The sequence below is a fragment of the Spea bombifrons genome, chromosome 6 (assembly GCF_027358695.1).
Source record: "Spea bombifrons isolate aSpeBom1 chromosome 6, aSpeBom1.2.pri, whole genome shotgun sequence".
NCBI lineage: Eukaryota > Metazoa > Chordata > Amphibia > Anura > Pelobatidae > Spea > Spea bombifrons.
This window is the reverse complement of record NC_071092.1, coordinates 8200106-8222194: the sequence shown is the minus strand read 5'-3', so window position 1 is coordinate 8222194 and position 22089 is coordinate 8200106. Positions and strand designations below refer to the sequence as shown.

The following is a 22089-nucleotide window of genomic DNA, read 5'->3' as shown; positions in this document are numbered from 1 at the left end:
TGACGAGTAAGGAGGTGAAGATGCACAGCGAGCCATGACTTTTCCCAGGGGTGGAGAGAGTTAATCTTACGGGGCGGCTGGTTGAGATTTTTCCCTTTCTCTCAGGGCTCTGCTATTTTAACACCTGTGTGTATATTCGCCCGTATCGCTGGGAGAGAGGACAGGAGGGGGGGAATAAGTATGCCGGTGAATGAGTACACAGATACTTCAGCCTTAAAGAATGCGGACCAGGCTCTCAGAACACAATAGAGCGCTTGCAGCTGGTCGGTGAGGTTAGACCCCGACTACTCCGGTGTCCTTTACACTCCATGACTTGGATTACCTCCGCACCCTTTTCCATCGTATTAAGTCTCATTACACCAGCTTTTGGGGCTGCAAGACTTTTCTTTAGCGTTTCATTGCAAAAGCTAGGAGAAAACATTTGACACGGCAGCTGCTGGAATAGAAAAAGAGTGCCTTAAGTTACACGTCCGTCTCAGACATGTGTCACCCGATCCATGGTGTTAAAGGGACAGCATCATATAACAAAACAATCCCTAAGCAGCAAGCAGTAAATCCCGCCCATAAAATATGACTATATCATATATCTGTAATGCAATATAACAACGAGGGATATGTTTTCTGTAAGAAATAATTCAACACCAACGTACCGGAACTAGGCAGCGAATCCGGTGTCCTGCGCTATTTACTCGCATTAAAGGGGAAGCATTAAATACAGTAACGTATATATAATATGTTTAGCGATGACAAATGCCTGGTCTTATTCAATTCTGTTCCAATAAAATCCCTTTAGCTGCAGACCTGGAGGCTGCCATCGTAGGCAGTCATGATATTTTGGGCAACATCACCCTGATCTCGCCACTAAAACCCTTTCCCTTCATAGACTTTCATTGGTCAGAGTGTCGGGTTGGGTTATTAAGACAGAACCATTCTATTATTTACCATAGGCAGTATGATAAGGGTAAGTGTTTGTCTAGTAGATTGGCTAAAATAACAGTGATAGCAAACATTAAATACAAAAATAAAAGAATTGGTTTAACTCACTGTTAATGTAATACTTGCAGTAAAAGATAGTGGATATTTTGGAGAAAGAAAAAAATACTGTATTGTTTCCAGTAGGACTATGTATAGATATCATATAATATATAATATAACGCTACTATGGCAGAAAGTATTGATGAGCTAAGAAGAACGTCATATCTTCAGCCCAGTTACTGTTTTCCTGCCGGGTTATTAACGTGGAAGTGCATATACGGCGCCCTGTATACACAGTCTGCTGGGCTTTGTACTGTCAGATAAGTGCGGTAATGGTGTGTAAACACAGCAATCATTTGTTAGCCGCCCTTTCCTGAGATTAACGAAACACATTACCTGCAATCTGTCGGCTCGGGAAAAATCAAAGCTTTTTATTACGTGAACAAGTCCTGTAGTAACTGCGCAGCGCCACTGGGCGGCAGCCCTGAGCTACAGGTAGGGACACTAGTTAACACTTTCACTCCTGCCTCACTGAAAATTGGGATTTATGGTTACCATATATTTTGACTTGAAATGACTGCTAGCTATATATATATATATATATATATATATATATATATATATATATAATAAAAATGTAAGTATTTAGAAGGTCCATAATAACATCGATATAATTTTAATTAACATTTTTATTCAATGTAAACAATTAATGTTCCTGTTCTGACATTGCACATTACTGTAGGATATAACACTAAATAAATCAGTAAATAATTAAAGGTAAAACAGTGTCGGTGTCACTTTATACACACACAGATGTATGGTTAATACCCCATGAGACACGGTCAGAAACACGTTGTGACTTGTCAGAAGAACGGGGCTGAATGCTACTATGAATGTAGTCACGGGGGTTGGGGGGTATGTGTGTATGCTGCTGCATGCTGGCAGACGCCGTATTGCTTCTACAAATAAAGCTTTAACATTTTGATTTACAAAACAAAGCACAATGGCTCATTATAAGAGCCTGAGAAGAACAAAGCTCATGTGTAAGAGGTACAAAAACAAAAGCGCAGACGCACATCGCCTCATTAACCGCGTTTATGGTTAACCGCTGCGGTCCGGCTTCGGACTACTGTTCCCATGACGCTGATTGGAAGAGCATCCTGGGAAATGTAGTTCACAACATCTGGAGCGACAGAGATTGGCTTTCACTGCTTCATAATTCCACAAAATTATCCTCTTCTGCAAGAGACGCAGATGCAGGCGGCGAATGGCGGACAGCGAGAGTATATCTGTGGTTTCTCTGCAGGAATAAGAACTTTTCAACTTCCTGTTACTTAAAAACCCTCACTTTAACTCCGTATACTTCACTATTTACTAACTTTCCACTCGCAGCAAATACAGAAAGGACAGCACACCATAGAAATGCATACACATGCAGATTCCGGGGTGCTGCTGAAACGACCAACATGTGGTTTCCGCTCATGGCGTCTCTGCGCTCGTTCACTATTTAGAAACCACCGTTAATTGCTAGAAGTATCTGTAACGGTTAATAATGAAGAAGATGTAAAAGGATGATAAAAGCAGAGCTGACTCTGCCCTTCCTGTCACCTCAGTGGCTTCATTTCCTGCACAAAGCAAGAGGCACGCGGCGATGGCTGACAGGACTATATATATATATATATATATATATATATATATATATATATATATCTATATATATATATACACACTGCACAGCGCAGACCGCAGGTTTACAGAGGATAATAAATATTCAGCTTTCACAAACGGACGCATTGCCAGGGTCCCGGAGCTCGGTCGCTCATATCCTAAACATACCCCAATCGGTGCTACACTACCGTTCAAAACTTTGGGGTCACTTAGAAACGCAAATTCAGTCCATTAAAATAACATGAAATAACTCAGAAATCCAGCGTCGACGGGGTTAATGTTGTAAATGATTACTGTAGCTGGAAACAGCTGATTTAATAATATACCTGCCATCGGATTACCATAAGAGACGAGCAACTGGGAAACAAAATACTGGGAACATCGCGAGAAGCAAGCGGGCAGGGTCTCTAAATAACAGAAAACAGAGACATCAAATCGAAGGGTTAATTGTTTGAAAGACCCCGTATTAGAGAAGGCAAGGGGTTAACGAGCCCTGGGAGGTATTGACAGGCCAGTCGATATTCTTCATGCACTTGTGTTTGAAGAGTGAGCCACAATCACGTCACTGACATCCTTTTCGCTCCGATTTCTGATTTAACTCGACCTCCGTGAATACAAAAGCCAACCCTTCCCCCCTCCTGCTTACGGTACTCGCCATACGGGTCAGCGTACATCTCCAGGAGGATGACGCCACATGAGAGAGAGACCAAAGAGGCGCTAAAACGATTTCTAGTTAATCTGAACATAAGACCACAAGCAGAAAGAATCGAAAAGAACTTTCTATTAAACCAAGTATAACAACGGAGCAAACAGTCCGATCATCGCCTAGTACCGGGGTGGCCATTGCATATATCTATAGAGTATTCCAGGAGCCGTGTGGCCCCTTTAAGTGAAATAGTACAGTATAGGAATGCTAGGCACCACGACAGCCGCGGACAAACACGGGACAGCTGTAGGGCGCTATGTGGACACTTGTGCATTCGGGACCGACTGTCCGTTAATCATCTCAATGCGCGACAGGTAAATACCTAAATCGGCCCTTTTCCACCAAATTAGGACTTTCGCAAGTATGTTTAGTGTCAATAGGGTTAAAAAATAAATAAAAATACAAATGTTTATGGCCATTCAGTCGATTCCGCACAAGGCCAAGGCGCTGTAAAATGTAAGAGTCATTGTATCGGTTTGTCTTTGTCAATTCCAGTCTTATCATACCCAAAAGAATAATAACAACAATAATAATAATAATAATAGTAGTAGTAAATAAGCGCAGAACTCTCTGGAGTGATGGATAAAGCTCTAGGACGGAATTTCTGAGCGATCAATCATCTCATCCCTCTGGTGTCTGGTCACACAGTTAAAGGAACCATTACGGATTACAGAACTTAACCCTAAGCATGCCAGACTTTCTGCAAACAAGCCACAGACCACCCCCGACTACGCTATTTGTGACTCTATTCCCACCAACCACGCTCTTGAATCTCCTCGAAGGCTGCAAACCCCTGACATATTCTCCGCAGCCGAATCATAGCTGGAACATGAATCTCCAAATAGAATAACAAACGGATTTTCCATCCTCCAGACTTTCACCTCCCGCTACTTTCTGTGTTCTTTGGGTACAAATGCCTTCCTACGCAGGAGATTTATGTTGTAGCTGCGATTCCATATGGGGATGGGAAACTACACATGTATATAGAAAAGCGGAGACACATTGTTTTTTTTAGTGTTAAATATTTGGCGTGTATATGTACACATACACGTCATGCATGTTTCTTTTTGTACACATCATGCGAAATCTGGTCCAGGGTATCTGCCCCCCTTTCCCGCGCAGGGGATAAAGTATTTGGTTCAAAGATCTGCCTTATTAATTAATTAATCTAAGCCTGAAGAAGCTCATTTCCAAGCTAGTTGGAGCACCACGAGGACTGTCTTCTAGCAGTTGGATCGCCAGAGGTGTCCTTCCTTAATCATAGAATATACAACTAGCACACCAGGCAAGGGTCTGGATTACTGGTTTAGAAATAAGGACCACCTGCCCCCAACATATATTCAAAGACAAACGTAACCCCCCCCCCCCCAGTCTACATCATAATATCCTATAGTAAAGTGAAGCTTCTACTCCAATGCTCAAGACGTCTCCCATGACTCAAGATCTTACCACCACCAGCACCACGTACGGTTTCTGTTGAAGACGAGGCCTCCATCACGTCCGTGTGTTAAGAGGACGGTGCCATCAGACCATAATGCTGCCCTGGCCAGAGTCACTCGGCGTGTTCTAGAACAGGCTTATTCATCGTCCCCAGAGAGACCAGCTGATCGACTGACCGGCGGTCACATGCAGCCGGTGCCTATACTATAAATACCGCCGTGTCACGGAGCCAGCTGCCGGGTACAAGAGCACGGGGTCGCTTGTCAAACAATAAAAAGAGGCAATTGGTCTATCTCGGTTAACCCTGTAGACTCCAGTGCTTTTTCTGGTGATTCCACTGCAAGTCTCGAACGCCAGACCCGACTCTTCTAAAATACTGAATCTCGAAAAACCCAGTTAGGACTTAATCTGACTTTTCTGTTAAAAAAAAACAAACAAGGAACAGGTACGTCGACGACGGTCTAACATAAAAATGTCAGGCTGAGATATTTTTAGCAGCCGTGTTCTCCTGGCTCCTGGGAGACCGTGTCAGGTCTTACACGCTCACCGCGTGGTATTTGAATGCAAAGTTAAAAGAAGTCAGAGCTCTGCCTAATTTCTAAGAATCGCAGCAGCGCTAAAACAAACCTTTTGTCAAAAATTCACCGTTCTATGAATTTATTCCCACGCCTCGGATGTCTAGGGATCGGCGCACTGTTAATGCATTTTCTATGGACATTAAATAAGGTGAAGATTATTGATTCATATAGAATATTTTTTTAACGTTTTACCAGGTTTAATTGGCTGAATTACTACAAAAGGTGCAATAGGGATTATTAACAAAGAGCAATTCCGCTGGAGATTTTTACAAACGGGTCTTCTATTGGTTGCGACGTTCTTTTTGCAGTAGAATCAGCCCAGGCGTCAAAGAAAAGAACAGTTTTGGGGGTTTATTCGCTAAAGCGAGAGTTGCGTTTCAGCCCCTTGACCTCACTTTACAATATGACGGGACAACTCCAGTCAGCTTCTGCTGCAGGAAGAGCTCGGCTGGCCCTGTATGATGTATAATTAAGTCAAAAGCCTCCTTAGACAGTAAATTAGGTATTAAACAGGGCCAGCTCAGCCCTTTATAATGGAAAAACCCGCCAGAGTTGGCCCTTCGCAGTGACGAGAGGGATCGTTAAAAACCCAACTCTAATGCAAACTACCCCTTTAGGGAATAAACCTCCTTGCGTTCTATTTAAAATATGCAAGCGGGACCGGCCTCTGGGTTTTTAAGAGCGGGTATCCAGGGGTTTGGCAAGTGATTTATTACAGCCAACAGGGCTTCCGAGGCATATCGGGTTTCTATAATGTATTCCGCAAACGCTAAGCCCCCAGAAGAGATATCAGAACGTAAGCCACAACTGCTCCGAAAAATCTAAAGAGAGACAAATGAGTGTAATCGCTCCGAGAGGAGGTCTCCATCTTTTCAAATAGAAGTCTTAAGAGCAGTTTAATCGTTTCAATGAGTTTCATGCCCGTCTTCCCAGAGCTGCGTTCCTCGCTTCACAATAATTTGTTACACACACAGGTAGTCACTCATTAACCCACAATTAAAAAGCGCCGTTCCTAATCCTGCTAAATGACCTCATCCTGGCCAGAAATTAATATTTAGCCCCATTTGTATTTTTCTCCGATTCAGACATGATGGGGAGGATACCGATACCGGCACGAGAAGCCAGCTTTTGGGTACTTTTAATGTGTTTAAAGGGCAGCCGTAATCATTCTTTTTGGCGATATCAGTTAGGGAGCGGTGTTGGTTATCTGTGTTCATGAGGTCAGGACCAGCAGCCCTGGACTGGCCATCAAAATCATCAGCCAAGTGCCAGACGGGCCCCGGCCAGAAACGCTTTCCACCAGCTGTCAAGCCGCTCAGACAGCCAATGTAAATAATACGGCACATAGGAGAGCCGGAGACGGACATTACGCTCCTACCAGCTCTCCAGTGTCAGCTGTCCCTCTTTACACAGCCTGTCCCTAAAACCGGTTTTAACCCCGCTGTCTGGGTGCTCACTTTGTATATTTAAATAATGGATCCACAGCCCACTAAGGGCTGTGAAAATACGCACCTGTTTCTGCATCTACATCAGCCAAATCATTCAAGGACAGGTGTACAGCCGTACCGGCACTCACAGCGCTGGCTGAGGGTTGTGAGGCTTATAACGCAAAGCAGTCCCACTGATTCGGCTCCTTGGTAAGCAATATAGCCATGAAAAATGAGATAGGACTCGCCAAACTTGGGGTACTTTGATGCAGCGGCGGAATAAGCAATATATAACCATATAGTGTAACAGAATCCCCAATATTTATGCCTTAGCTAGGTGTTTTTTGAATGGTATTCACTGGGTACCCCAAATTTGGAGAGTCTTATCTCATTCTTCATAGCTATGTTGCTTACCAAGGAGCTCTATCAGTGGGACTGCAACGCAAAAAAACCTCTCAAGCAGTTTAAAGCCTCCTCTGGGTCCCCAGATTACTGAGCTTTCCCAATCTCCAGTATTTATGCCTTAGATGGGTGTTTTGGGGTGGAATTCACTGGGTATGTGCTGAATTCTTGCTTTCTTTTGTAGATAAACAATACTAGCTGAACATGCTTAGAAATGCAGTTTCATATAAAAGGGCTGATGTTACCACCTCTGACCCCAAAGAGCTATTACTACCCCCAACGATTTTAGTGGCACGAAAAGTAAAATTTAACACAATGCCCAAACGTCTCTTCTGAACGCATGTTATGTACACAGATTAATTAGTAAAGATTTTCTTTTCTTTCTATACACATAATTGTGACTTTTAGGGCCAGAGAACCCTGCGAAACCCAGCAAACATTCTGAGCGCCTAGGAAGGGGGGGGGCACCAGGATTTGGGTCCTACAAAGGGACTATTTATACAATGTTTAAATCCCCAACCAGAGCAGACAATGTTGTTGAAATCCGGAGCCAGAACGAGTTACAAACAGAATAGCCCCCACCGAGCTCTGACGCTGGACTCTCTTGCACCTTCCTTCGCACTTCTTACAATAACACTTCGCAAACACGTTTGGGAAACTGGAAATATTTACGTTACTTAAAGGGAAACACAAGTGCAAAAAGCACACGTCGCCTCCTTCCATCGCGCATGTGAGATTGTAAGCTTGCGAGCCGGGCTCTCTCCACCTAATGTATCGGTTTGTCTTAGTCTGTCAATTCTCGTCTTGTCAGACCCCTTGAATATATGTATTGTATTAAGCGCTGCGTATACTGTTGGCGCTACATAAATAAAAGATAATAAGAATAATAATAATACTTATATGTTGCGGTCTGACCTTTTATTCAGTAAGAGCTAAAACCGAGAAAAAATATCCAGGAAATGTATTTCACTAAAAACTCTTCCTACGCAGACGTCGGCGTGAAAAATAAAAGCCCCATACGCTAGAAGGCGATATGCGGGAAATGTCCCTTTAAGACACAAAGGTCAGACGACATCTAGAACGCTCGGTTATGATAATTTGTCTTTTCTCTAGGCCTCGTAAACAAGTAAGCCTGCCAACGGAACTATTTTATTGCACCTCCTCGTATTATTCAATAGGATACGCTATTAAACAAGTATTTATTTTGACAATATGCCAATATCCACCTGCATAGATCTACCTTGGTTAAATACTTTCAGCCAGTAAATGTCATTGTTGTTACCGAAGGTAAAATCAATGCCTCCCATCCATTAAGTACTTCCTGACTACGTGATCAAGGCTTTTATTGTATGGAAGATTTCTGGCTCATGCGCATACCCGGGAACTTTCTGGCAACCTGGAGCCCACCCTTGCGGGATGCGGGTAGGGAGGTCCCGCTGACGTTGGGACACAAACAATAGTTGGAGGGGAAGTGGGGCGTCATGAAAAAATAAATATTTGGAACGTACCCCTATGAGACCCCAACTATTTATATATCTTGACCGTTACAAATTTTTCTCTTTGACCTATACCCACATGACCTTTTTGTATTGAATTATTTGTTTATATATTGAGGACAGATTCTGTGATCTGGGGAAAGTTCTATTCACTGCATCACTTAGATGCACGTTTCTTTTTCTATGTCTGACATATAAAATGAATAAAAAATATTTAATATAAAAGGGAAAAAAAATAAAGACGTAAAGACTCTTAATCAGTCGTTGGTTTCTTGCCATTTGCCATTGTGAGTAGGCAATAGAATGTCCTACGAGAAGAAACACATGTTGGAGAGGTCTTGCCAATGTTTGGAAGTGTTTTATTCTTATCTGATCCATTCCATGTTACTTTAACCCCAAAATATCACTAGATAAGAAGTGACCTGAACTTTTGAACGGTAGTATATTTATATATATGTTTATTTATATATTCTACTTATCAACCCTCTTACCTGCAGTCAGACACATATATATAAATACCGCCAATTCTAGAAAATGAGTGGTGTCTTTGGTTCTGGAGATCAGGAACTGACAACTAATACCCTGTTAATTCTAAACCCGCTAAATAAATAAACAAACAAATCTCTAGTGGAAAGTAACCCCCCCCCCCGTGACGGAAGGAAGATTAAACCTGAATTAATATACATTACTTGGCTGGGAAGAGATTTTCCCGTGTTCTCGTCAATTTGATCCGTGGTGTTGGGTGGAAAGGCGCCACTGAGACGCTCAAGACTAGAAACCCGAGTGAGGGAGATATCGTTATTGGGGCCGGATTTCTGCAAAATGAGGCCAAGACGCAAGTGAGAAGAGAGGAGACGTGAACCATCCTCCAGACCAGAGATCTCACGCTCGTTCATTTTCAGGTAGCCTACTGATAAACGACCGGAGGGCCGTTTTAATATGCTAATTATAAGAGTTTAATGTCCCGTACCACTCACCATTGATTAACGCATATTAACCACTTACCTTTAATAGCTCAAGGTTTGCGACAGTTCCGGATCTCGGAAGCAGCACCGGCAGTAAAATCGCTCCCATCGAAATCATTGATTCCAATTGGAATGCTATCTCTGCACGCAAATTGGGGTCTTATTAGACCGCCTGGAACACTCATGAAGGCCAGCACTGGAGGTGGGTGTCAAGGAGCATATTACGCATGCGCACCGGTAAGCAGAAGATGTCTGGCCCAATGCATCTCCAGCAAGCCAAGAATGAAAGATTAATTCCTCCATGTAATCGGAAGAGGGGGTTTCATTGAAAGGGGACATGGCTACCCTGTGCATTAAAGCGCATATGCTGGTTGGGTTGTCCCTTTACTAAGTAAAATGCATTTTGCTTTCTCCCACCACCGTGGGGATAGATTAACAAGATCCATCTTCTATAAATGACCCAGATACAGCAGAGGGGCCGCATTAGGATAACAAATGCTATTCCCTGCAGGTACACATCCCATGCGATAATAAATATACTGGAAAAACGGGTGCACTATTTTTTTTTGGGGACTTATTAAAACTCATTAATACAATATATCAAAATCTAAAATGAGACATCAGCTTTTCTTCCTCCACTAACTTCATGGCTGCTGCTGACACGGACGCAGCATCCCGATAATGAATTTTTATCACCCCCTGGTGTAATAAGGGCTATTTTCATCCAGCAGTTCTATGTTTCTTTGTTGGGTCAAAGCTTGCTTTCTCAATTTGTGCCACGTATCCCGAACCCTTTAACTCCCAACTTTTAAGCATGCCCCTAAAACAAGAATTCTCCTTAAACCATTTTCATTTCGAAGTGTCCTTTAGACATTTTTATATTCACAATTAAAGGTATCTGAAATTGGTCGGACCGGACGGGCCGAAGAGTTCTTATCTGCCGCCACGTTCTATGCTTTTGTGTGTGTTTTCGGAGTTTCTGGGCAATGTCTTTAAGTTGTTAAGAAGTTTGCTTCTCATTCCTTGCAGAGCCCCGGGTCACTCTTGCCACTCTTGGCATTTCAAGTGAGCGGTTTGTGTTTTTAGGAAATCTTTTACAAATGTGCCAATTTCATGTACGCCGTTTTCATTGGGACCCAAGTGGGGAAAAAGTCAAGGATATCCTGAAATGTCTCGGTTGTCTGCGATTAGTCTTTTGTGCTTTTTTTTTTTAAAAAAAGTCTAGATCCTTCTTTTACATCCAATTGTTGTTGTTGTTTTTGTTTTAAACCCCACAGTTTTTACCTCCACCCCACAAGGGCCTATTAAATGTTAATAGTGCATATAACGACCTTCTAGTTAACTTTGAAAAGTGGTCTTACTACCATAGCAACCCACGTAACGGTCTTATCAGCACAGTTTGTTGGTTGCTATGGTAATAAGAGCACTTTTAAAACATGACCCCCTTTTTTGTTTAATACAAAAACCTTAACTAAGAAAATGTGTTTATTTTAATACTAATTCATTATATTTGCCACCAAAATGTGCAAAATGTTCCAATATGCTTTAGCCTGTATTGTTACATTATTACTACATTTTATTTATCGCTTACAGAAAATACATATTAACCGCAACATGAATAAACATAAGACCCACTGCTACAGAAGGAGAAGAGGGTCCTGTTCATATTCCGTTGGGAGTGATTAAGACACTGGATAAGTATATATATATATAAGACACTAATTGGACAACCAAGATCGAGTAGCCAGGCCTTGGACATGAAAAGCATGAGCAGTACGCAATTCAAGCAGAACAATTGGTCCTGCAAGTCACTAAAGCGCTGTCTCCCGACCAGTTGTCTACCCGATCGGTGGAAATTAGCATTCATCAGAGATAGTAATGGCCACATATGTTTAGAGCTGAAACAACGAATCGATAAAATCGATAATAATCGATAACGGAAATCATCGACAACGATTTCCGTTATCGATTATTCGAGTTGTCGTTGGAGCACTAGGCTCCTTTTACTTACCTCCGCTTCGAGAGAGAGAGAGAGAGAGAGAGAGAGAGAGAGAGAGAGAGAGAGAGAGAGAGAGAGAGAGAGAGAGAATTTTTTTTATCCGATTAATCGATTAATCGAAAAAATAATCGGCCGATTAATCGATTATTAAAATAATCGTTAGTTGCAGCCCTACATATGTTATTAAACCAAACGTACACCCCATAGTGTATCATACAATTCTTCAATGTAGTAAAAGAACATCCATGAGGAAGGCTAAAATTCAGACCAAATGTGTCACTCCTTTTGCAAAGGCCAATTCTTTATCAGGAGGAGAAACCCCTAGCAGCTGCAAATTTTTTGCTTGTTTTATCACCAATTAGCAGAACAGGCTTTAACTCCAACCGCAGTCCTTCCCGCAGCATTATCTGTTCCCGATTGGTATGAAATACACCCAGGGTTTGACATCATTCTATAATTTGGGCAATAATAAGATGGCGGTTAAGTTGGTTATTGTTGTCTATATGTTGAATCGTTGGACGCGTTTCATAGATTTACTGAAGATCTGTGCAGCAAACTGGTTAATCAGTTCCTGGACAGCAGAACCACCAACAGCCTACATATGTTTTTGAAGTCACTGTCCCACTATGTAGAATACAGAAGCTGGACAGGATTGTAGGGGACGTAGGCGATACATCCATGTTAATCATTGTAAAAGCCCCAAAATGTTTGGTGTCTGCAGTAAAACGTGAAGAGAAAGGAGGCTGGCCTGTAATGTGTTGCCCCATAGTGATGAATTAGTTAATATACCAGGCTTTAAAGACGATGAACCTGGCAAGCATTACTTTAGTCCTGCAGCGAGCAGCTGGTCACAAGTTTCCACGAAGGCAAAATAACTGTGATGCAGAAACACTGGTTTTTATCTTGGAACCCAGGGGCATGTGACTCGAGGAGAATTAGAAATTCAGGCTTGTTAGGGAACCAAAATCTGCCGTGATAGACCAATTTCACGCAAGGGGATGCGTAGGAGTCGCTTGGCACTACTGCCAACTGGAGGGGTGTGTGGATAATCTGATACAAGATGGTGAAGGGACAAATCATTCTTTCAAACATCATATGGTGACTAAACGCAGGTGGACTAGAACAACTCCTCTATACGTTCTTCACAGTTCTAGAGAGGGGGGTGAGATTATGTTGGAAAAAAGAAATGTTACATGATTAGTAGTTGTGTTTCTAGAGCTGAATGGATGATTTCCTTTAGGGAGATATAAAACTGAAGATTCAACCTAATCCTATGAATGCACAATAGGGACACACTGTATCGCGCAGGATAAAGCCTTTCTGGATCTTGCAGAAGAACAATGAGAAGCTATGTATAGAGACTGGTTCCACCCTCATCATCTCACCAAGTGATCTCCATCATAATGTGTTAAATGCTCTGTGATCTAAAAGATACCATAAAGCAGCTCTTTTTAACTATAAGTGTTTAGACAGGATGACATGTGCTGATAAACGGGGGGCAGAGGTCCAGCCTCACCCAGTTTGTGCCCAGTCACATGGGTATCCCTGATCACATGGAACACCAAACCCTTAAACCTTCAGGAACTCCTATATTCTCTGCCGCAAGACATAAGATGAGAATGTAGCATCTGCAGCTCAGACGGGTGGAACGGCTCTTATCTGCTGACAAATTCTATGATTCTACAACAAAATTGGTGGGCTCTCCAAAAGCGAGAAAGTGCCGAGGTGATGGCATCACCTGTACCCCGGGATCCAGAACGTCTGGTGATTGGTGTACCTCTTCTCAGCCGAAACTTTTATTCTATTTACTAAAGCTTTACAAACCCCATAAAATAATTAGGCAAAGCCCTCTTGATTTTCCTCTCCTAAGAAAGAAACGTCAGATCACACAGTTAATCCGGGACATAAGAGTTCAAGCGCCTCCTGTCCAGAGACACAGCTAATCTTCTGCATTAACTCCAGGCGTCCCACGCTACACTTACCAATATTTTTATCAGTTGTTAGATTGTTTAGTTTTCTAAACACAAGGAACCGTTTAAAGATGGCTGCCTCGACTCCTACAGTCAAAAAGCTAAAAATAACGTTATCCTTAGTAGATAATGTATATAAGATGTTTATATTGACCTCCGGGATGAAACGCTCTTTGGAAGGCATAAAAATACAACGGTGTGATGTGTATTAGGAGTCCCTAGTTAAGATGAAAAAAGGCAGCCTTGAGTGATTGGGACGAGCAACTCCTGGTTAGATGTTATATTGATCCCACCAGCTCTGACGCCGAAAGGCTTTTTTAAAGGGCTACTTCAAATCGGCAGGAAAAGGAGTAAGTGTCTTAAATAAGAGTGTCTTGGTTTCTAGGTTGTTGACGTGCTACACAATAAGCTGGAATCCGATGACCTGGGAGAACCTACACAGATAAACGCCGGTCCTCACAGATCACCCTGCTGTCCACCACAGGCTTATGTTCTGGCAAACTGGAAATCTGCTAATGAAAAACCCCTCGCCCATGTAATTATCCAAAATGAGGATGTTTAGCAGGAAACTAAGGGGAAAGGGAAGAGGTCCACTGGCATTACGGAAAACTCCTTGAGTTTGGTCGAAAGAAGCACAGTCTGGGGCACGAGGTTTTTTAACCTCTCAACGTTTCTCGCCTAAACGCTACGGAAATCATTTAAAGAGCCACAGAAAAGCTAAGCAGAGGATACCCTACCATACTGACCCTAACAAGGTGACGTTAGCCACCATGCTATGAGAGATGTTTGACATTAAATCTACAAACATAAAATGATCCTGGCAATAGCTGCTATAACAGAAACAAAGCAGGCTCGCCCAAAAAGTCTAGCTTACAGCTGACAGCTGTCACATTCTGCCGAGATCAGCAAAAAAAGAAGCGTTCTGCATATTGGGTGGAAGATCTCCATTACCTGGTCTCACCAGGTCCATGAGGCTACAGCCTAGAAGTGGACAGCTGAAGAAGAGGACAGGCTTGTCTGAAGGTGACTTTCCCAAAACACTTTAAAACGTCAACATTTAATTCTAACACTAAGGTACGTGCAGCCTGCAGGAGGGATATAAAGACATTACCGGTAATGCCACTTCTTGTTTGTAAGGCGAGTCCCCTCGGGAAGTGAAAAAAGGTTACTTTTTCCAGATAAAAGCATTGCGAGCTACAAAAACGAGGATGCCGGCACGGCAATTGTTCCAAGGGACGCTGCTTGGATCCATACATATAATAGAGCTATTTAAAAATAAAATAAAATGATTTTGTGGTCTGCTAATTTATTTTAAGGTAACCTAATTCCTAATGGATAAGGGAAAAAAAGGATTGTTCTTTTCATTTTCTTTATTTTAAAGTCTGAACACAAATATTGCAAAACAAAACGTAGAAAAAAAACCCAATAATAAATAATAAATTGTGAATGATCTAGAAATACAGTGCGATGTTAAAGAGATTAAAGAGTTTGTGATCTTAATAAAACGTTATAAATGTGCGATTCATTACAATTAATGATAAGAAAAGAAAAATGCTTTAGTAATTCCCAAGGACAAAGCATGGTCAGCCTGCTTAGTAAGGGATGGATTAACCCATACTGAGCTGTATTCTTCTCTAGCCCTAAATAAAATAAAAAAAGTGTCCTCTACCCACCTTGGACAGCTGCCGCCTCAGACTGAACCTCTGGACCATGATCCCAGCCTTTGCCTCTTCACACAATGCAGTGTTGCCCCGGGGGTAGGTAAGAGAGAAGCCCGGCTAGGGAGGGGTAAGAGCTAAAGCATTTTCCAGGCACAGCTGTGCAAATAGGCTGGTGTGGGGGGGGTATCCTTGATGGAGAACTTTAAGAATATGAAAGGGGAGAATTTTTACAAGGCGCTCTCCATGAACTTAGAAGAACCTCATTGTTCTTGTAGTTGTCTGCGAGTGAGAGAGAGAGTGAGAGAGAGAGAGCGAGAGAATGAAGGGAGGGGCAGGATCCTAAGGCTGCTCTATGCACTTCCTGTGAGTCAGATGTGAGAGGGTCCAGACAGATGGACCCCTGGGACCCCTAACCCCCCCAGCATCCCTCCTCCTGCTGCAGCTTCCACCTGACCCAGCTCCTCTCTTCTCATCAGACATCTGTCTACATGAAAGCTGTCAGTGTACAGGGACGCACAGTAAGGTAGCCTCTGTCTATGGAAGAAATACACCTTAAAAGAAACAACCCTTGTGTTTAATTATTCTGAAAATGAGTTTAAATGAATTCGTAAGTCATTCGCAGGCTGGCGGTAATCACGATTGTGTCTTGCTTAAGGATTTTCGGGGCTGATATGTGTTAATGTACACTATCAAACTTATGAATGAAATGGGTCTCTCTAACAGGGTCCCTACGGGGATGTCAAAGTGGTTTAAAAATAATCCTTCTATGAAAGCAGGGGAGAATGGGCTGTTTAATTCAACCAGGTACCCCATGGTGAATGCGCAAGAGTGACGATTAACCAGTTGTGCACCACAATCAGACCAGCACTCTTTTTAATTCCGGCGTAATTCCGGGTGAATATGAGCTGTGCATTATACAAATATGTATGGCACTGGAGGGGTTAAGGGTCCGGGTTTAACCCCTTTAACTCTGGCACACAGATGTGCTCACCTCCTCTCCACATTATCTGCTGGGATAAACATTCACTCACCCGCTCTTATCTGACATATACACACACAAGTCCCTTTGTCTGTAATCGCTTGGACACAGACACACTATTTGTGTACCTCTCCCTGTCTGAGGCTCCTGCGAGGGCCAGCCTGTCCCAGAGACTGACAGCAGAGGCTGGCATCTGACTGGGGCACAGTGCTGTGCACACCGACAGCTGCTCACCCTTCTTTGGGGCGTAAAGTTTGCGAAGTACCCCCCCAAAGGCTGGCACTCCTCTTAACCCCTTCTGTCAAAGAAGAGAGTACGGCACAGCATACCAGGATGTCCGCGCAGAGCGGTACGCAGAACGCTCCGCCTTGTGCTTTGTTCTGCTGAGGGTTACCAGAAGGTGAAGAGAGAGTTTTATTTGGTTAAAGGAAGAGGCTTTTACAGGATACATGCAGCAAGATGAGAATTCACTGTATCACCCAGCAACACAAAGCCACAACCTCGCAACACAAAGCCACAACCTCACAACACAGCAAACACCCCAGTGTCAAAACACAGCAATGCCACAAGACACCCCACTCCAGAAACACAGAATTTACCAGCAGATAAGAACCGGTCGGCCCATCTTTCCTGATTGTTAGAGTCAGGATAGCTTTACACCTAACCCATGCATCTTTAAATTCCCTCACTGTATTAGCCTCTACCTCTTCTGCTGGGATGCCGTTCCACTTATCTACCAGCCTCACACTAGATGGATTAGATAGCTACGTGGACACTGGTGTAACTACAGCTATGACGGGGTCCGTGCAGAAGCGTATCGGGGTCACATGACGTCATGTGACCCTGCGGTGAAATAGCAAGCTGCAAGAGTGTGTGAGCATGGATGTGTAAGTGGGGTGAGATGGAGTGTGTGTTAGTGAGTATGAGTAAGTGTGTGTAATTTGTGTGTTTACATATGTTGTATGTTGGGGGGGGGCAAAGAAGGCACAGACCAGCTGTTGAAGTGACGCCCCTGCGTGTGGATTAGATATCTTACACTATAATGCTTACCTGACCCTGAGCTTCATGGGAAGAGTGGACTATTAGACCAGGGTTGCCAAGGGTCAGCCCGGTAAAATGTCCAGTTATCTAAAAATCTCCAAGCAGACCCACACAATACAAACACCCCAAATCACATCATTGCGGGGACTGGAAGAGTTACACCCCACCGAAATGTATCGAGGCTCCAGGTATGGCAGGTGATGTAGGAGACGTTTGAGCCAAATGAACCTCAACTTACTTTGTCCCCCCCCCAGGTTCCCATCTGCAAGAGAGGGGAGAAGCCCTGGGAAAACACGTCACAAAAATCTTCAGGTACGCTTATAGGGCATCGGCTTTCGTGTCAAGCTTTTTATTTTCTCTGTTTCATTCTTTATTACCCACTTTCCCTACAATTCAGGGCTTCTGCAATACACAATTCCGAACGATCAAATGCCAAAAGCTTAACATTCCTGCTAAAACATATCTGTTCTATTTTATTTTAAATCAATCTATATTAAAACATTTAATCTGCACTTTATTGTGAAAGGGATTAGTAGACTCGATAATTTTCTCGCTTGGCTCCTATCCATAGACTTAAAAATAAGTCCCGCGTAACTGATACGGCCAAGTTAACACAGCAACCCCTCAGGTCTGAGTCCAATTAAGTTGCCACATTCATGATCGTGCTGACCCTATTTAACACATAGTACTAGGTTGAAAAAAGTACTAAGTCCGTCAAGTTCAGCCCTTCTGATCTATCCTTTCTGCATTTGACTCAAAAGAAGGCCAAAAACATCCCAATTAAACAATTTTATTAATTTTGCAATTTAGAAGGAGAACGTCCTTCTCCAACTTCAAAAGGCAATCAGATTTCTCCTTGGATCCAGAAGCTCTAAAATATTAAGGTTTATTCTATAATTTATAGCCCTGTATGTTCTGCTTTTCTAAAAACAAATATCCAGACCCTTTTTGAAGGCATCTCTTCTCTCTTGGCAGTGAATTCCGTGCCTTTGTTGCCCTTACTGTAAATAATCCCTTCCTTTGTATGAAATCTTCGCTCTTCCCATCTCCGAGGATGACCTCTTGTTCATAAATGTTAACGAACAGGTCGCCGGAGAGCTCTTTATGTCGCCTCGCACATATTTATACAACGGTATGCTATCCCCTCTAAGAAGCCATTCTTTCTTCATCCCTGCGGAGATTTCGGATGACTTGATCATTCTTTATCGGCTATTTTGTTGGATTGTCTTTTCAGTATTCTGTGTCCCATGTGACACTCCAGAGGTTCAAAATGTACTCAAATATAGCCGCAGAAAATCACTTGTAACGCTACTTGTATGGATTTTACATTCAGATAATTCACTCTCACCCATCATATGATTCCCCACAATCACTTCTTATTAATAAACGCTTATTTTACCGCCACCTCGATCTCTGCAAACGTCACCCGCAGGTCATCTATAATACGTATTTCAAGATGATCTTTAATAATAACAATCTTTGCTCTGGTACACTTAGCGTAAAGCGTAACATTGTTATCAATGGGGCTCAAAAACGAACCATCTGGCTACACATCACGGGCAACCACAGAAAATGCACTGGAATATTTAACCTCTAGATGCATCTGGACATTCGATGTCATCACAAATACGCTGGACACCATAATGAAGGCATTTTTAGTTTCTGGTACAGAGGCAGACGTCTAAACGTCCATCTGAATGGCGTTGGGTCACTGCAAATTACGGCGATCGTTTAGTTCTGCTCAGAAGCCAAGCCATCCAACGTTCCCACTCTCTCTTCCTCATACCGATCACAAACCAGAAAACGAGCTGCGACACTTTGGGTCAAAAAGCACGTTTCTACAATCCACCCATATATATAATTGTTAAAGGGTCAGCGCAAACACAGCAAGGAATGGGTTAATTATTAGCACCGCAGAGCCGGGGTGACTCAGGATTTCACTGCCAAATTCATACGAGATCTGCTTATTTTCGTGTGAAATTCTTCTCGCTGACATCATCTCTCCGGGGCTGGAAGGGTTAAGTGAGATGTGGAACCGGTTGGAGCGCTGGGAGAGGCTGCAGATTAATTAAATAAAGTTCATTGTTCTGTCTGAGCCCAGGGATTCAACAGAAGAGATTTCTGCATAGATATGGAAACATTAACCCCGCGGACAATCCATGCAAACATGATGCAGCGCTCAGGCAGGGCAGCCGGTATTTTCTATCTCTTTCTATATCAGGGCTGTCCACGCAGAGGCCCGGGGGCTGGCCGCATCTAACAAGGGTTTTTCAAACTGCCCCAGCTTCCATTAGGTAGATCGGTATAGTTTCACCGCAACAGGTCACAGCCCCGATATATCTGATCTCGTCCATTTCATATTGAGAATGTTTATGTGTAATAGCTGCTGTATGCTACATCGTATCATCCCTGTATGCTAAGAGGGTCTTTTCTTTGTCCACCCTTGAAATGGAAGAGATCAGATATCTTTGGTGTTTGCAGCTGGGTGCTGTGACCTGTGGTGTCTTATAATGCTGATCTACTAAATGGATTGCTTTTTAATAGTAACAACTTTGAAGCCTTGAAGGACTGCTGGTTGCTGAGTAGTAAGTTGGAGTAGTAGTAAGTAGTTGTAGTAATAGTAAGTCGTAGTTATAGTTAGTAGTAGTTAGTAGAAGTAGTAAGTAGTTAGTAGTAGTAAGTAGTAGCAGTTAGTAGTAATAGTAGTAAGTAGTAGTAATAGTAGTAGTTAGTAGTAGAGGTAAGTAAGTTGTAGTAGCATTACTTACAAATGAACGAAAGCATATCGGAGCTGGTTGTAGATTAAATTGAGAACGACATACTTTATTTTGCAATTATGGGGCAAAGTTGTACAATGGAGCAATCACAGAGGAAACGAGCGTGAGGCCCCTGCTGATTAAGCTACGCTAGAGTTCTTCTTTATCAATACAACCCTTTGCCTCCTCTCAGAAAGCTGCAAGTAAGCAGTTCCAATGTTTCCAAATCTACATTTATCTAAAGATATTCTATCGCTATTCTTCCCTCCTGGTGATGCAACCAACCCCCCCCCCCCGCCGTGACCAGGATGTGACTAAATCACAATGAATGCCGCCGACATGTTTGCACCAGAATAAAAATGACACGCTTACATTGTTGGAAGGCAGCAGAGCACGCCTGGCTCTGACTCTTACATCCGTGGTTCTGGAAGAGAACTCCGCAGCGGATTCCAGAATCCCGTTAATAAACGTTACTCTGGTATCAATTACGTGTTTTAGAAAGAACGCCTGTTTTCAAAAATTGGGCTTGATCTTCACACATTTGATGAAAAGACACCAACATTTATTACAATGACCTGTAAAGAGTTTCTGAGTATAGGGACACCAGCCTGCCCATTATAAACCATTGAGTAATGTATTGTAATGTTCATACTACCGGCCAGATCATGACAAGTGCTTGCCTGGCAGTAGGATAAAATGATCAACTAAATTTATTTTAAAGGAGGGGGTCCTTAGAAACCTATGGTGAACCAATAAGCCAATTCTTACAACAGTTGGGTCTTCAAGAATCTGTGAAGAACACTATTTGCTCCTCTGATCCACCTCTCAGCAAAATGGCCCGAAAGACCACTTATTGACTTATCTGATGGCTGCCGAGCAGAATGCGGAAGCTACGGACCGTTTCGTACGCGCAACAAACCGAGAACGCAAATTCTATGTATAATTTGCACGTGGTTAGGCTTCCAGACGTCATTTCATAGATCATGAGACCATTCCCTTGGTCTTACGGTTCTGCAGTCACCAGGTAGTGTTATACTAGGGATATGTCTCCACTTGTTGGGTGTTTTATGTGATGTTTAGGTGGCATTGCTGCGTTAATATTTTTAAACAATGTTCCACTGTTGCGCGGCAGAACAATGTTTATCATCCATTGCCCAGCAAACTAACTGGTGGCGACATTGCTTTGGTTCGATACTCGTGGCTAATGTTTTTGTAAGTTCTTATCAATGAAGCAACGAGTCTGGAAGGTGACAGGTCCACTTAACATTCCACTGAAGAGTGCGGCGCTGGACTGAGGAGTACAATATTTGCTTAAGTAAACGATTGATAAGTTAATATAGAGGGGAAAAAATCCTGGAATAATAAATTATCCGGTATCCCAGCTAATGGCCAAATGCCGAAATCCACAGTGGAACTTCAAGGGACACTAAAAGAAGCTTTGGTTCTGGACCCACTAGAACCCACCGTGGACAGAGTTTCTCTATGGTTTAGATGGCATAGAACTTGGCTATATGTGAAGAATATGAACCCTCGATGTATTTCAGGTCTGCACAGCATTGAGCTCTATAGAGGCTGACGCTTAATTAGAGAAACTTATATAAATCTTAATCTTGCGAAAACGTATGTGGGGCTTATCCGCTTACAGCGATCTCCAGCTCACACCTCCGTAACCAGGCCGTCTTCACGTGTCCCATCCAGCGACGACATGAATGGAACTATACATTAACAACCTTCACAAAGTCTATTACTATGGTGCGTTGGCATAACTTGCAGCCCGGTAGATTTTAAAGATGCTGTTCCACCTACCCAGACCCTTCCCAGAAACCATTCTTTAATAAAATAGTAAAATTTGCCTTGTTCACAAATTTTGGCAGAAAAAGTCGCGGAAACAGGAAACGACTGGTTGTTGCCATAGAAACCGAGGTGCCTTAAAAGTTTTTGCATTTTCAGAGCAAACAAACCGCGTGACAAAACTCAGAAGGTTTATGTGCGTAAAACACTAGATTAATTAACGCTTTGTGTAAGC

At 42.7% G+C, this 22089-nt stretch overlaps 1 protein-coding gene across 5 annotated transcripts in view; it reads right to left on the bottom strand.

The window, feature by feature from the left end:
- The window catches only part of TMCC1 (transmembrane and coiled-coil domain family 1), a 59934-nt gene that overhangs the window by 17938 nt on the left and 19907 nt on the right, over window positions 1–22089 (bottom strand). The window contains exon 1 of one of the 5 annotated variants that reach the window (XM_053469901.1): window positions 15300–15498. The exons of 2 other annotated variants lie outside the window; for them this stretch is intronic. In XM_053469901.1, coding sequence (XP_053325876.1) covers window positions 15300–15338 — 39 coding nt within the window. In that variant the 5' untranslated portion in view covers window positions 15339–15498. Of the gene's footprint in view, window positions 1–4798; window positions 4941–15299; window positions 15499–22089 lie in introns of those variants that run through there. 2 more of the 5 variants (XM_053469903.1, XM_053469904.1) reach the window with 2 other exon arrangements.